This window comes from Paroedura picta, chromosome 9 (assembly GCF_049243985.1).
Source record: "Paroedura picta isolate Pp20150507F chromosome 9, Ppicta_v3.0, whole genome shotgun sequence".
Taxonomy (NCBI): domain Eukaryota; kingdom Metazoa; phylum Chordata; class Lepidosauria; order Squamata; family Gekkonidae; genus Paroedura; species Paroedura picta.
The window spans coordinates 82450151-82465308 of NC_135377.1; the positions used below are offsets into that span (position 1 = coordinate 82450151).

At 46.5% G+C, this 15158-nt stretch overlaps 1 protein-coding gene across 1 annotated transcript in view; it reads right to left on the reverse strand.

Moving 5' to 3' along the window:
• Window positions 1-416: 416 nt before the first annotated feature.
• The window catches only part of TNFRSF11A (TNF receptor superfamily member 11a), a 39954-nt gene continuing 25212 nt past the window's right edge, over window positions 417-15158 (reverse strand). Inside the window, exons 5-10 of the mRNA XM_077353423.1 lie at window positions 14647-14740; window positions 13589-13683; window positions 12271-12381; window positions 7805-7857; window positions 5819-6632; window positions 417-2554 (exon numbers count right to left, since the gene is read on the reverse strand). Coding sequence (XP_077209538.1) covers window positions 2139-2554; window positions 5819-6632; window positions 7805-7857; window positions 12271-12381; window positions 13589-13683; window positions 14647-14740 — 1583 coding nt within the window. The 3' untranslated portion in view covers window positions 417-2138. The remainder of the gene's footprint in view (window positions 2555-5818; window positions 6633-7804; window positions 7858-12270; window positions 12382-13588; window positions 13684-14646; window positions 14741-15158) is intronic.

The window sequence follows — 15158 nt, forward strand, 5'->3', positions numbered from 1 at the left end:
CAGGAGTTAGACAAGATCATCCTTGGTACCTCCTTCCCTGTCCTTTCTCTCTTCAGAATAGCACAGCACACCATCCCTGCCTTTGAAGCAGGGGTCCCAGTGTGGTGTCCAGTGTGGGACCTGCCGACACCTCTCTGGGTGCCTGCCAAGTGTTTGGGTGGGGCTTTTTATCCAGCTGTGATGCTGAAGCTAAGCAGTGATGCTCATCTTGTGGCGGGCTCCACCTAACCCACCAGGCCATGTCAGAATTCCAGATGTGCCCACAGGCTCGACAAAGGTTGAGGGGCCCTGCTCTAGTCTGGAGCTTCCAGTACTCTGATGAGCTTTCTCTCACAGGAGCTGAGCTACCATTTTGGCTGGCCTGGCCACAGAAATGGGGGCTGAAGACTTGTGAGGGGAAAAAACTCTTCGGAGAGTTTGATTTGGATTGGATTTATTGGATTTATAAAACCGACCGTCTCGGCACAGCCGTCTCGGGGAGGCGTATAACAATTTAAAAAACAGTAATACAACAAAACAATGATATGCTTACTTAAAACCACCCCAGAACAGCAGTCGGCATCCTAATAATTCCCAGCCTGATCCAATGATCATTTATCAAGGGCAGCCTTTCTCAGCTTTTTTACCACTGGGAAACCCCTGAAACATTCGTCAGGCTTCGAGATCCCCCAGAAGTGGAGTGATTGTGCAGAATATGGTTGGGAAGCAGAGCTGGGTACACACCCACCTGGGGCCCTTCCCCTTCCCACCCCTCCAGGCCCATCACTGGTGATTTGGAAGGGGGGCAGTAGATCAACATGACCATATATGTTCATATCATCCGACGTTTAACAATTTAAAAAATATATAAAAAAGAAATAAATCCCACCCATTCATGAAACCCTGGTTGAGAAAGCCTGACCTAGGATGTTGGGGGGAGGGGGGAGCTAGAAAGTTGTAGCTTGGCCTCAACCAACTTCACAGCGGAAGAGCTCTGTCTTGCAGGCCCTACAGAATTGAACAGGGCCTGCATCTCTTCTGGCTGCTCATTAAACCAGGGGTAGTCAAACTGCGGCCCTCCAGATGTCCTACAATTCTCATGAGCCCCTGCCAGCGAACGCTGGCAGGGGCTCATGGGAATTGTAGTCCATGGACATCTGGAGGGCCACAGCTTGACTACCCTTGCATTAAATCATGTGAGGGGCCAGGTCTGAGAAGGCATGGCCTTGGATGAGGCCAGGCAGACCTCTCTTAGGCCAGGGACTACCAGCCTGTTGGAACCAGCAGAGCAGTGTTCTTTGAGGGTATATTCGGAGAGGCAGCTCCTCAGGTACGCTGGGCCAAGACTGCTTTAAGGCTCAAAACCAGCACCTTGAACCTGATCCAGTTCTTGCCTAGGAGCCAATGCAGCTGCCTGAGCACAGAGTGGAGTTTGGGAACTAGTGTGAGTGGCTTGCTGTACCTCTTGGAGAGAAGCCCGGGGGAGTACAACCTCCTCCCTCCCTTGGGGCAGGGAGCAGGCAGGCAGGGCGGAACTGGCTGACTTGGGTGACTAATTTGGGTCGCTCCGTTAAACATCCGGCACTGTGAGAACTGTGGTTTCATGTGACATGTGTACCTAGCCCAAATTCCGCCATTATAACAAAAGGCAAGCTTGTCGACTGAGTCTTTAGCAGCTTGTACAAAACGCGCAACAGCTCAGCATTCTGATTTCTATGCATGCAAAAGGCTGGCAATGTATTATGCCCCAGTGTCCCAGTATTTCGGTTTGTTCCCTAACGGTTGTGAGGAGATGCACCATCCAATGATGCGCTGGCCTTTCATTCAGGGCTTCAGCAGAACTCCAGGGAGAGCAAAGATCCCAGTTCTGCCCAGTCAGTTACAGAAATCTGCAAGAGGAACAAAGCTCAATGCCCGCAGATAAAAGATCTCTGGTTTTAGTCTTTGGGAAAAGATTTTTCTCTGAGATCTGATGATACTGAGTTTGATGTTCCAGGAGGCTGACTCAGCCGGAGGCCGTTCCACGTGCCGCCATCTGATTCCTTACGAGAGAACACATGTCCGGGGTTATTTAGTGCAATCCGACTAATGTTTCCAGGGCGCATCCAAGGACAGGGCTCTGTACTCCATTGCTAGATATCAGCAAGTGGACATTTCCATCAGTGCAATACCTTTTCTAGAAACTGTTCTGGTTCCCCCTCCTCTTGTACGGGTTGGGAAGCTTCATTACCAAAGTGTTTTCTGTTTGGACAGTCTTGATTCTCTTCCTGAACTAGCAGCCCTGGAGGTCTCTCCTCCTCTCCCGCGGGCCAGGGTCCTGCTCCGCTTTCAGGGCTACAATACGAACCCATCTCTGCACATTTCTCCTTATACTGGTGAACATTGCCCGCAAACGTCTCACAGCGGTCCAGGTTTTCCTCTTGCACGGGGCTGCCCAGGTTGCCCTCGGTAGCCCCAGGAGGTGCCGAACCCTCTTGAGAGTTCTGACTAACGTAGACAACAATGATGTCGCCTTTAAAGTTCATGACTTGGCCGCTTGAGATGAAGGTAGAGTTACTGTTTCCAGTCACATTGCCTAGAGGCGGAGAAGGAGAAAAAGATGCGGAATAAATCTCTGTGCCATTTAAAGAACAAAAACGAAACAAACAAAAGACAAAAAAAAGTGTGCTTGTAAGAAGAAAAGCAAGAGGGTATGTGCCCCATCCATCGGAGGCAAGGGAAATAATTGGCACAAAATCAGAGTGCCTCATCCCACCCCAACATGTGTTTGGTCTTCACTTGGGAATATGAACAGTGTAATCCTGAATGAGTTCACCTTTCTCAGTCTAGAAGGGTTAAACCTTCGGTACACTTAAAAAGGAGCAAGTCTGTGGAGGAGGAGGAGAAGAAGAAGAAGCCATGTTTTAGCACAGATTTGCTGAAGACATTGCCAAGAGGCAGGGAGGGCCCCTTACTCCTGTGTCATGCTATGGTGGTGCATCAACTCTTGCATAGCAATAGATATTTTGGAAGAACCTCAAAAGCTAAGCAAGTTTGGCCCTGGCTAGACTCAGGATGGGAGTCCTCCAAGGAATACTAGTTGGGAATACCAGAGTCACGAAGCAGAGGCAGGAAACCGCAAACCACCACTGGATATCTCTTTCCTTGACAACCCCATAAGGTCATCATAAGTCACCTGCGGCTTCATATTTATTTGCTTGTTTCTATTATGACTTGTATGCCACCCCTCTCCAGAGATCTCAGGGAGACTCACATCAATAGGATCTAAGACCCATACGAATTTAAAACACATTAAAAACATTTCAAACATCCACCTCCAGTGCCCCTAACCCGGCAATGAAACCACGGCCAGGCATGAAATGAAGGGTAAGGGGGTTTGATGGTTCGGCTGGGGGGCTCTATTGGATAGCCGTCCCCCCCAACCCCTGATACCTCCTCTGTGTATTTAACAGGTTTTGCAAAATCCTGTCTTTTCTCCTCGTGTATTGTTGTGGCTGTTTGGTTAATGTTTAAATCAAGCAAAAAAAAAATTCCATTTAGAAAATCCTCAGATAAGATCAAGGAGAATTATAAACATATGAAATGATCTATGTATCAGAAAAATGCTTTACTAGTTTGGAAATATAATTCAAATTGCATAGAACAAACAATGTACGTTTTGGTTCTGATATGTAACTCTTCTACAGGTACATAACTTTTCTATTTTCAACTATTAAACTGAATAAACCTTATCATTAAAAAAAACAACAACTGGGGTCACCACTAAGGGAAGTAAAATACCAACGTGTCAAGCTTCATTATAGTTATTTTCCCCAAGCGCAGACAGGTAACAAAGATGATACTAAGAAAGAATCTGCAACCAAGGTTTTCCTCAGCTCAGCTGAAAATCTAAATCTGCAGTGGGCATTTGAAGGAATTTGTGGTGTGTCCCTTCAAGAGCATCTGGAAAGGAAAGGTTAAGAGAATTCTCTCACTTGAGCACACTTGACAGTTGGCATCTGTTAGGTGCTGAGCCTCTCTCTGGGCATTGCTTGCCTTCTGTTTCTTAATCTTATACATAACCTCCCTTCTTTGTTCTCTTACCTGGGCTTGGACCTGTAGCAAGTTAACCTTTTTTGAAGTTAAGCCATTCACAATAAGTTATATGACCTTATATAGATATGTTATGTAATACGTGCTTCTATTTTTGTAAGTACAATTTCTTTCTCTTGTTACCACTGAAATCTGGTAATCTTTGTCATTTGTTTGAAAAACATTTCCCCAAACATGGCGAATCAGAGATCCTGGGATAAAGCTTCCGTGCTTTCAAGGCAAGTTATTATTTTTTTTTACATTTAACTCAATAAATATTTGGCCAGGCAGCCAGTTAACTGTGCTGGAGAGAGCCAGAAGATGGAGGTTTCTTCCCTGGGTGGGGAGAAACCACTGGCACCAGCATGTAGCCACACAGGGTCTAGCCCATTTCCAGAACCATAAGGAAAACAAACGTCCCTGGCTCGTTCCTTCATGCTTGGTCACGTAATCTTGCAGATTAGATGAACAAACCGGGCAAAATCAGAGCAGTCTGTGCTCAGTATGGCACCCTTCAGAGGCATTCCATTCCCACATTTCCAATCCATACTCATGTGCAGCATTTTTTGTGTGAGTGCGTTTGTGCGTGAGAGAGAGAGAGAGATCGCATTTTAACAGTTTTTATTTCAAATGGATCGAATGCCCTCCAACTTTTCCTTCCAGCTTCAACCACCTTTGTTTTGACTCGTCTCTCCTCCAGCTCTGGGTTGGTAAACCGCGAAGATAATGCGACCCATGCAGGGCTACAGCCAAAGCTGTGGACCTTCTTTGGCGGTGTCTCAGAACTGTTTCCTGTGTCTTCATAAAAGCTAAAACCTTACTCTTCTTTTATGAAAGGCAGATGACGACAATCCACAGTCTGGGGGACTCAGAGTTGAGCTTCTCAAAACCAATCCCACGCAGAGTCACCCCAGTCTAATCCCACTGGTTTAAACTGGAGTAACTCTGAATATGACTGCACTGTAATAGAAAAAGGGGCTTGTATGGGCTGGGTGATATGCTCCACATTCCTGTTGCCCACCCCAAGGTCTGTGCCAAACCTAGGGATGGAATTGAAAGATTCCAGCAGAACACGCAATTCTCACTATGCTGAAAAGTCCACCCCAGAGACCCCACAAGGCTGTATGGGTAGGGGGCCTTCACACTGTGATTCTTAGGGGGTCTTCAAAATTTATGCAACTTGTAGATTGCAAAGACAAAAAAGATGGCTTCCAGAGTTCCAGCTCTCCTGGGCAGGAGGCCCGGTGTTACTCTTGCGGCACAACTAACAGCACCAGTTGTGCTCTGCTAAGGCCCCGCGAATGCTTAAACTGGCCCTGGTGCTATGAGCCCCACAAATCCTTAAACCAGGGCTGGTCTCACCAAAATTAACTGGGGCCCATCACCAGTAAGAATTCAGGCTGAGGACAAAGTTCTCAGCAGTAGTTACAGAGCTTGAAATGCAGGACCTTTTGGGGGGTGGGTTGGGGAAAAGTTCATGAAAACTTTTCTCTGCTCGCCCATTCCGCCGGGCACTGTCTTTCCCCTCTATCTTTTCAAAAGCCAAGGCAAGAATGAGAGCTTCAGGCGTCATCACAAGGTCAAATCTCCTTGACCCACATGGTTTTGACATGAAACTAAGAGAGAGGGGGAAGATGTCTCTTTGACATCTACAGGAACAAATGAAGCCCAACTGCAGCCTGAGAGACATTAAGAAGCAGAACTCAAAAAAAACCAGGCATGTCAAACAACATGCAAACAAGCAAAAGACCCTGCTTTGGAGACTCACCAGATGCTGCCGGAGGATCATTTGTTCCGCCGTTGTTTCTTGTTCCGTTCTGGTGCTTTGCCTCAGTTCCATCAGAAGGCTCTCCTGTGGTTTTAGGATTGCTTGCCGGAGCATCCTGGTCCACAGGGGAAGAGTCCGAGGCACAGGTGCACTGTGGGGAAGGTCCACTGTCTTTCAAGGAACCTGCAGTGCTGCCAGGTTTTCTGGGAGATGTTCTAGAAGATCCGCCACAGGCAGGGCAGCTGTTTGTCGCTGTGGACAAGGGCAGGGGGCACCCCGTGTCTCGGCTCTCGATATTCTCTGTGTTGTTCCAGCCGCACTGGTGGCCAGGTGGCAGCGGGTCTTTTTCAAGGGAAGCTTGAGAAGGGTTTGCTCCACACGAAAGGTCGGAGCAGCAGCAGTTTGATAATTCCACCAGGTTTTCCGTCCCTACAAAGCACTGGCTCAAACTATCGTTCTCCCCCACTTCCAAGGGCTCCGAGAACAGCAAAGCAGGTGAGCTGTCAGGTTGACTCAGTAAAGGCAGGTAACTGTGGCCACGGGGAATCCTGCCCAAATACTCGTCTTCCATGGGAATCTGATGGAGGTGGTTGTTTCCTGTCTCGCTGTTGAGAGACAGCATCGGGGAATCCTCTTCCGATTCATAGTGGATTGTCTCCGAGCTGGCTTTTTCGCACTCCAGGTGGCCCGTTGGGATACACAGGTCGCCAGGAAACGAATATTCATCATGGTGCAACAGGTAAGTTCCTTGCAGCAGCGGGAGGCCAGAAAGACTCACCATATTTGTGTTTACAAATGTTTCCGTGGGGGGATCCTAAATGGAATCCAAAGACATTTTTTAAAAATAGCAAGTAGAAAATCATTTTGAAAATGGAACAGTGGCTATCCGAATACTTAACTGTACTCAAATCTCATATATACTCTTTGGCTGCTTCAGCACTGGGGCTAAGAATGTAAACTGTGTCCTAGGAAACCCTGTACACAGACATTGCGCAGTTATGAAATCCCTTGGGTTGGATCCACTATCAGAGGCTCTGTCGCCTGGCAGAAGGAGCATTCTGACACAAAATGTTCAGATAAGCATCTTGCATTATTCATTTCACAGAATCATAGAGTTCGAAGGGGCCATCCAGGCCATCTAGTCCAACCCTCCACTCAATGCAGGATCAAACTAAAGCATCCAGGAGAAGGATCTGTCCAGCCACTGCTTGAAGACCACAAGTGAGGGGGAGCTCCCCACCTTCTTAGGCAGCCCATTCCTTGGCTGAACTAGACTCCTAGAATCCTAGAGTGGGAAGGGGCCATCCAGGCCATCTAGTCCCACCCCCTGCTCAGTGCAGGATCAGTCTCAAGCATCCAGGATGAGGATCTGTCCAGCCACTGCTTGAAGACGGCCAGTGAGGAGGAGCTCCCCACCATTCTAGGTGGGCATAGTCACTCCCCACCACCACCCAGAGTCCCCACCTCCTTCACCCCATCCATCAGCTCTTGCCTGTTGGTCAGTATTAAGTTGAATACCGAAGAGCCTCTAATAGGTTCTTCCATCATTTGATAAATGAAATTGTTAGCCAAGCAGGTCAGAAAGTTGCACAACTCTGGACACTTGGCAGAGGTTGTTTCCCAGCACCCATAATTACAAGGTCCTGCTGCCCAGGTATTCTCCCCCCCCTTCAAGAAAAGAAAGAGGCTCCTGCTGTGCTTGGCTCCCCCCTCCCCTTCTGAACCTCCCTAAGCATTTGCAGAACACATTTTTGTATAAATAGGGAGGGGGGGAGAGGAAGACCCGGGTTCAACTTGATCTGGATTCAACAGGATTGAAATTGGAATAAACAAAGTAAGTGCAGATTCAGCCAACTACAGAGTAGCAGGAGACAGTTCTGCCCTCTCTTAAGCCACCACTGGCCGTGTCCCTGCTGCCAAGAAAAGCAGAGGCTACCGGAAGCATCCGAGAGTGTGAGGGAATCTGGACAGCCTTTGCTTTTTTACCTTTGTCCTTTTTATTTGCGTGCAGATTTCGTGTGCCCAGTACTGCAGATCCTCTGGAGGGAGAGACAAAGAGAGGGACACATTAGATCTGAACCTGACAGTAAGATAGAATTTTACTCAGATGCCTGTCAACTGCTGCAAGAAGTGCATGGGCAAAGAGATGGAAGTCCTCTGATTCACCTTCAATGTATGAATGGTGGTGTAAAGTGGAGTTGGCCAAAACAGCAAAATTAGCTGGTTATATAGATCAGTGGTCCCCAACCTTTTTATCACCAGGGACCGGTCAATGCTTGACAATTTTACTGAGGCCCGGGTTGCGGGGGGGGGGGGGGAGTCTTTTGCTGAGGGACGTTCCCACCACCTGAGCCCCTGTTCCACTTGCTTTCCCGCCGGCGCCATGACTTCCTGCCGCCCGCTGGGGGGCGCTGCCAGTAGCAGCTGCGCAATGCCGCGCAGTGCCATGCCGAGGGGGAGCCCCAGCCATGGCAGCCACTGGAGAGCACCAAAGGTGAGCTGGCGGCAGAGTGGCAGGGCAGACCCCGAGGCAGCAGCTGGGGAGGAGGACGAGGAGGAGCCACGGCCCGGTACCGGTCCTGGGGGTTGGGGACTACCATGTAGATGATAAGGGGATTTCTGACTTTAAACTTAATTGGGAATCATGGGTAAGATATGTGGAACAGAAATTTAAGGATAAGAAAATGATTTCAGGGTTTGTAATTAACTAAACAGTGGTTCTCTTTTCTTGTTTAATTGTTCTTGTACGTTTATGAGATATATTTTGATTTGGAATAGTTGTTTGATTTAATGGGTTATTTGATATTGGATGTTACCTCTTTGTATAGTAAGTGGGAAGTTGCCTTTTTTGTCTTTGTGTATTTATGTATTTGTATTGTGCATTTTTGGTGTGTCTTGATGGGGTTTGTATGATGTATATGATTTCCTCAATAAACTAAACTATGCTAGGAGTGTAGAATCCCGAGCAAGGGAAGTTATAATAACGCTCTAATCCACATTGGTTACACCCCCATTTGGAATACTGTGCCCAGTTCCAGGTGTCACAAGTCAAGAAGGATATCGACAAGTTGGAGTGTGTTCAGAGAAGGGAGACTAGAATGGTTGGTTGTGTGTGTGTGTGGAACCCATACTTAGGGGGAGAAGTGAAGAGAGGTTGGGTACGTGTATCTTGAAGAAGAGGAGGGCATAAAAGGTGGGCATGCTGAAGAGGGGGCCAGCTTCTTTGCTGCAGCTTTAGAGATGAGGACTAGGGGCAATGAGTTCAAATTACGGGAAAGGAGGTTCCACTTATATATTAGAAAGCATTTTCTGACGAGGAGGGCTATGCATATGCTGCCTTGGGGAGAGGTGGAATCTCCTTTATTGCTAAGCTGCAGGAAAGCTTGTGGAAGAGCAGAGGTAATGATACCTTCCAGCTTCCGCAAATGTCCAGGTATTTCCCAATCAAGAAGAAAAAGAGCTGTTTTTAAACCTTGTTTTTCACTACCTGGAGGAGTCTCAAAGCAGCTTACACTTGCCTTCCCTCCCTGTGAGGTGGGTGGGGCTGACAGAACTGCTCTGTGGAGGAGGAGAAATAGGGACTCAAACCCGGCTCTCCAGATTAGAAGGTGTCTCTCTTAACCACGATACCAAGTTGGTAACTCTATCCCTAAGGATGTTCAGGCTCTCTAGAACATTGGGGGGGGGGGAGTGTCTCAGGAGCCTGTAAAGAGGAGGGGGAGGAATATATGATATAAACTGTTCGCAATTCATGGGATCAAGACTACAGTAATTTCAATCCTTAAATTCAGTTTGGGGAGAAACTATTTAAGACTACTTTTCTCAAAAGCCTAGATTTTGTGCCAAGAAAGACTCTTCTTTAAAAATTCTTGCCCTCCCCCCACAAAAAAAGGAGGGGGGAGGAAAGAGGGAAGGAAGAGATTTCTGTCTGGCCTACCCATGCCTGAAATGGAACATTCCCCACCAGCTGGGTCTTTGTTCCATGTCATGCACGGACCATCCAGTAATGACTGACCTGTTCATGACGGTGCTGTGAGCTAATGATTGGCTGGTTATTCCATTTTCAGACCTGTCACATGAACCTCCGAAGGAACAGTTATATAGCATTGGGAAGATTTGAAAGGAACAAAATAATCCTTCTCCATTAAATAAACTCCCTTAGGTGATCTGCCCTGAGCCTTCAGGGAATGGGCAGAACATAAATGTAATTATAAATAAAATTAATGCAAAAACAAACAAATAAATACATAAAAGACTCCTTGAAAATAGCTGACTGAATATCTCCCATTATTACAACAAATCCTCAGGTAACAAAAATCTGTTTTTCCTGGAGAAAATCGCTGCTTTGAAGAGTTTTCTCATTGGAAAAAACATCACTTAGTAGCTACTAACTGTGAGGAACATCTGTCTACAGCGATCTGTTGAGTATATCTATCAATATAATACATTACATCTCTCTCAGTCTGCAGATATGCAAATAAAAATAGAACCTTAATTAAAAACTCTTAAATCAGAGTCATGACCCATGATGACAGGTGTAGACAGATATAATCCAGACTAGAAATTTGTCTCTGATGTGACCAAAAGCTTGGAGTAGGGCCTCTTGTTGGTTTCCTTGCCATCCAAAGTATTATTGCTGCCCACAAAACCACTTGAAACCATCCCTGCATGTATGTAAACTGACTCACTGCCTCACCCACAATCCTGCAAAAATTTAAAAAACTTGGAAGCAAGACTCTTCCAAGCAACTGAAAAAGCACCAAACCAGCTCTGCTTCCAGTATCTTAACTGAAAGGAGATGTCTGTCAAACTGCGGGAGGGAAGGCTGTACGGTATAGCTCAGTCTCGTCAGATTATGGAAGTTAAGCAGTACTTGGATGGGAGGCCACTAAGGAAAACTCTGCTGAGGAAGGCAATGGCAAACCATCTCTGCTTCTTACTTGCCTCGAAAGCCCCTTGCTGGGGTGACCATAAACCAGTTGCAGCATATATGTCAGTCTGTGGTTGTCACAGAAGCCAAGAGCTCCAATCCAACATGGGGACTCTGGGAGAGCTCAGGGGTAGAGCATACTGTGATCAACAACTAGCTGCAGATGCATTACACAGGTCTGGGAACCTTGATGGACCATAGGTTCAAATGGAATCCTACTGTTGAATTGAGGCAATTGAGAGTGTCAGTTAGGAAGGAAGGCCAGGGGAAGTAGAGGGAGAAGGAAGAGAGGGAAGGATTGAGGAGGATTCTGAAAGGGGGAAGTGAGACCAGTTATCCTTCCCTGAGGGCAGTAATGCCTAGGAAAAGGGGGTGATCCCTATTAAGTATTAAAGAAGGAACATCAGAACCTATGTGCATATTCCTGTCTCCACAGACTTTAGAAGTTTTGTGGCAAAAGTTCATTCCTATTTATCTAAGGAATTACAGCCAATTTATCTCTCAGTAGTTACAAACACCTCTTGGCAGGACAAACAGCTACAGTTCAGGGACAAACTATTTATTATGCATAATACGAAATTTCCTTCATTCCTGTTGCCTTTTCACCTGGCCAATTTAAACCTGAAACGTCCCTGACAGTCTGTCTTGACCACTGCCCCATAATAATGAAATCAAACGTAAATGTGAGTTGTGAATTAATATCAGCATAATCAAGCATATACCCATGAAGGCTTTTTGGTCAGTATATGTTTTAAACATCTGGTGGGGACAGCTAGATAAACCTAGAAGAAGGAGCCACTCAGCTAAGGAGAAAAGTTATCGGGGAGCAATAAACTGGACAGCTTTTTCAAAGGGAGTAATCCCTCCATTTTAATGGGCTCTTACAGGAGGAACTTCCTGATGAATTGTCCCCACTGTGTGTAAAGGCTTTTTTTTGTATTTGGAGTTTGATGGGGGGGGGGGGGACTAGTCCATGTAACAGTCCGTAGATGGGCTTTAGCTTCAGGTTAACAAGAGAATGTATTTGTGAATTGTGAAAATGCAGACCTTGAAAACACACCACAGACTCATTCTGGAGGGGGAACTTGACTCACTAATGCAGGCTTTCTCAACCAGGGTTTTGTGAAACCCTGGGGTTTCTCGACAGCCCTGAAAGGGTTTCCTAAATGGGGGGGAGTTAATTAATTTTTAATATATTTTTAAATATATTAAACATGTATTGGGTGATATGACTACATATGGTCTTGTCGACCCACCCAAATGGCCAATGATGGGCCTGGAGAAGGTAGGAAGGAGAGGGGCTCTGGGTGGGCGTGTCCACAGCTATGTGTCCCAGCCATATTTTGGGCTACTCCGGTAGTTACTTGAAGGCTGAAGAATGGTTCAGGGGCTTCTCAATGGTAAAAAAGTTAAGAAAAGATGATCCCCTGGCTTAAAGGAAGGAAAATATGGTGGCTAACCGAGAAAATGCACAGCTAAAATGCAACCGCCACACGAGAAAGCTCCAGCAGGTTCTGCCTACCTGTCCACACTTTCCCCTTGTTGCGATAGCACACAGCAAGGGCAGCGATTCCCACCAGGGCAACGAGGAGGAGGAGTGGAGCAACCAACACGTAAAAGAATGTGTTTGTTTCTGGAGAACGAACAACAACAACAACAACAACAAAATATTAGAGCAGCCTGTAGGGAAATAAGCTTGATACTAACAGAGCTGCCAAACAGTTTAATATCTCAGGCTTTAAAACAAACAAATATGGAAAAAAATAATTGAGCTCTGTTTGAAATAGCAAAAAGTACCCCTGAATTTTATATTTTGGGGGGGGGGGTTATTTCAGCTTGCATTCTAATTGGGGAGGGGGCGTTAGATCTGTGGGTCAAGAATACAGAGGCACTGGAATCATTCAGCTCACGGTACAAACTGTACTGAAACCCCCCTGAACATTCCCCCCTCCCAATATATACATGCCGAAACAAAAGAACTTCCTGCAGTTGCAGGCAATTGGTTACAGATTGATTTAAACCAACTGGATCCCTAGTGGATCTGGCCACATGCTGTCCAATCTGGGCACAGCAGACACCTTTAGAATCCACTAGCTCCCTCAGGGAGACCAGCCAGGATTACAATCCTGCCTCAGACCTCAAGCTCTGGTCCTTGCCAGATCCGCGTGCACCACAGGGGGGTATATTTTGGGGTCAGTCAGGAAACGAAGGCTTCCGCCAGTGTTTTCAGTGGGACACAGACCCAGCATCCCAAGCTGCTGTAGACCTGCCACCCACAGCCTGGACTGCAAACAGCACACTCACCCGGGCTCCATCTCAGGGGTAGCTCTGAGCGCCAAACTGTGGTGCTCAAGATGCCCATGGACTACAATTCCCATGAGCCCCTGCCAGCAAATGCTGTCAGGGGCTCATGGGAATTGTAGTCCATGGACATCTGGAGGGCCGCAGTTTGACTACCCCTGGGCTAGATCAACCATCACTCAATATGCCTGAATGGGAATAAAATTACCTGGAATGGATTCCAAGAATATCAATACTACACAAATTTTTGGATAGCTAAAATCATGATCTTTCTGCAACACTGGAAGAAAAATCAAAATAGATTCTTTTAAAGTGCAGACTCTGAGCCAAAACTAATGTGTGGCCCACCGACTTCCAGTTGATAAAAAAAGAAGCATGTGTCTCATTTCTTTAAGTCTACATATCGGACAGATTTCTGCTCCTGTTAAAGACAGATTAGCACCGATCTTATGACTCCTGGAGCTTTGCTTTTTTACCCATCACTTAAGACTACTGACCAACTAACTGACCAGCTAATAATTTAATATTATTAAATTTACCATCTCGTGAGTCTGTGATCTTCAGAACCTTTTCACAAACCACATTGGACCGGTCAGTGCCAGGAATTTTCTCCTCGGCCCCAAGTGCTGTACAGCTTTGAAAGAAATGGAAAAAAGAAGAAGAAATACAGTGATGAATCATATGGTATAGTGAAATATGAGAACAGATGGCGCTTCTCGGATCTGTGGCCTTAAACTGAACGTCATGTATCTTCTTGCCCTGGCCTGGATGGTCCAAGATCTCCTCATCTCATCAGATCTCTGAAGCTAGGCAAGTTTAGCTTTGGATTCAGGTTGCTACACAGATAGTGGGCAACAGAACCACTTCGGTGTGTCTCTTGCCTAGAAATCCTAGGGCAGGGGTAGTCAAACTGCAGCCCTCCAGATGTCCATGGACTACAATTCCCTGGAGCCCCCTGCCAGCATTCGCTGGCAGGGCGCTCATGGGAATTGTAGTCCATGGACATCTGGAGGACCGCAGTTTGACTACCCCTGCCCTAGGGGGTCACCATAAGTCGGCTGAGACCCAATAGCTCTCTATGCAGACACAAGTACTTGAGAACACAAGAGAAGCCATATTGGATCAGGCCAATGAACCATCCAGTCCAACATTCTGTGGCAAGCAGCCGCCAAATGTTGGATAGAAGTGGACAGAGAGAACCACTCCTTGTGGCCCCCCTCATGGGAGTTGCCGGCACTGAGATTGGTTCTCTCCTATTGCTACTCTCTGTCTGTGACCTTGATAGCCCACCCAGGCCGCACAGTGACCCAAACCCCTCCCCCTCGCAAATGCAGTTTGTGATGTGCTGTTGTTACGCTGCATGCTATTTCAAGATCCTGCAGCACAAACAGGGCAATTTAAAATTTGCCTAAACCCCTACGTTTTAAAATATGTATTTCAAATATGAACTGCTGTCCATCACAAATTATTAATTGTTACACAACCGGCCTCAACATGTCGTAACATGGGAGGAAAGAAACCCAACGTCATGAAGTTTACTCAGCACAGCAGTCCAGTACAGCCGTTCAGCAGTGGGGATCCAGATAACAACACTTACTTTGTCCAGGATTTACATTCATCAGTTGAGGAAGAGACATTCGAAAAATACCCCGTGGGACATGGCTGGCATACGGCATCCTTGTCCCCTTGTACTGTGAGAAAAATGATAAACCACAGTGATGAGAAGAACAAGTAAGACAAAATGTTTTGAACCACAAGGAATTGTGGCAGAGAAATATCTCAAATACATGAATCGTTATTGAGCTTTTTGTCTTCTTCTTTTTTTTTTTTTGCACATATGAACATTTGAAGCGACCCAATACCGAATCAGAGAGTTGGCCATCAAGATCACAACTGGGTGTTCAGAATGGCAATGTCTCCCTGGGGCCTTGGGTGGAGGTCTTTCACGTGACCTACTGCCTGATGGATTTAACTGGAGATACCGGGGACTGAACTGGGACATTATGTATGCCAAGCAGATAGATGCTTCCCACCCTCCACATACTGGCAAGGAATTAACCATATTGCAGCTGGCATTGTTTTGTGCCAGATTTCCTCCTCTCCCCATTT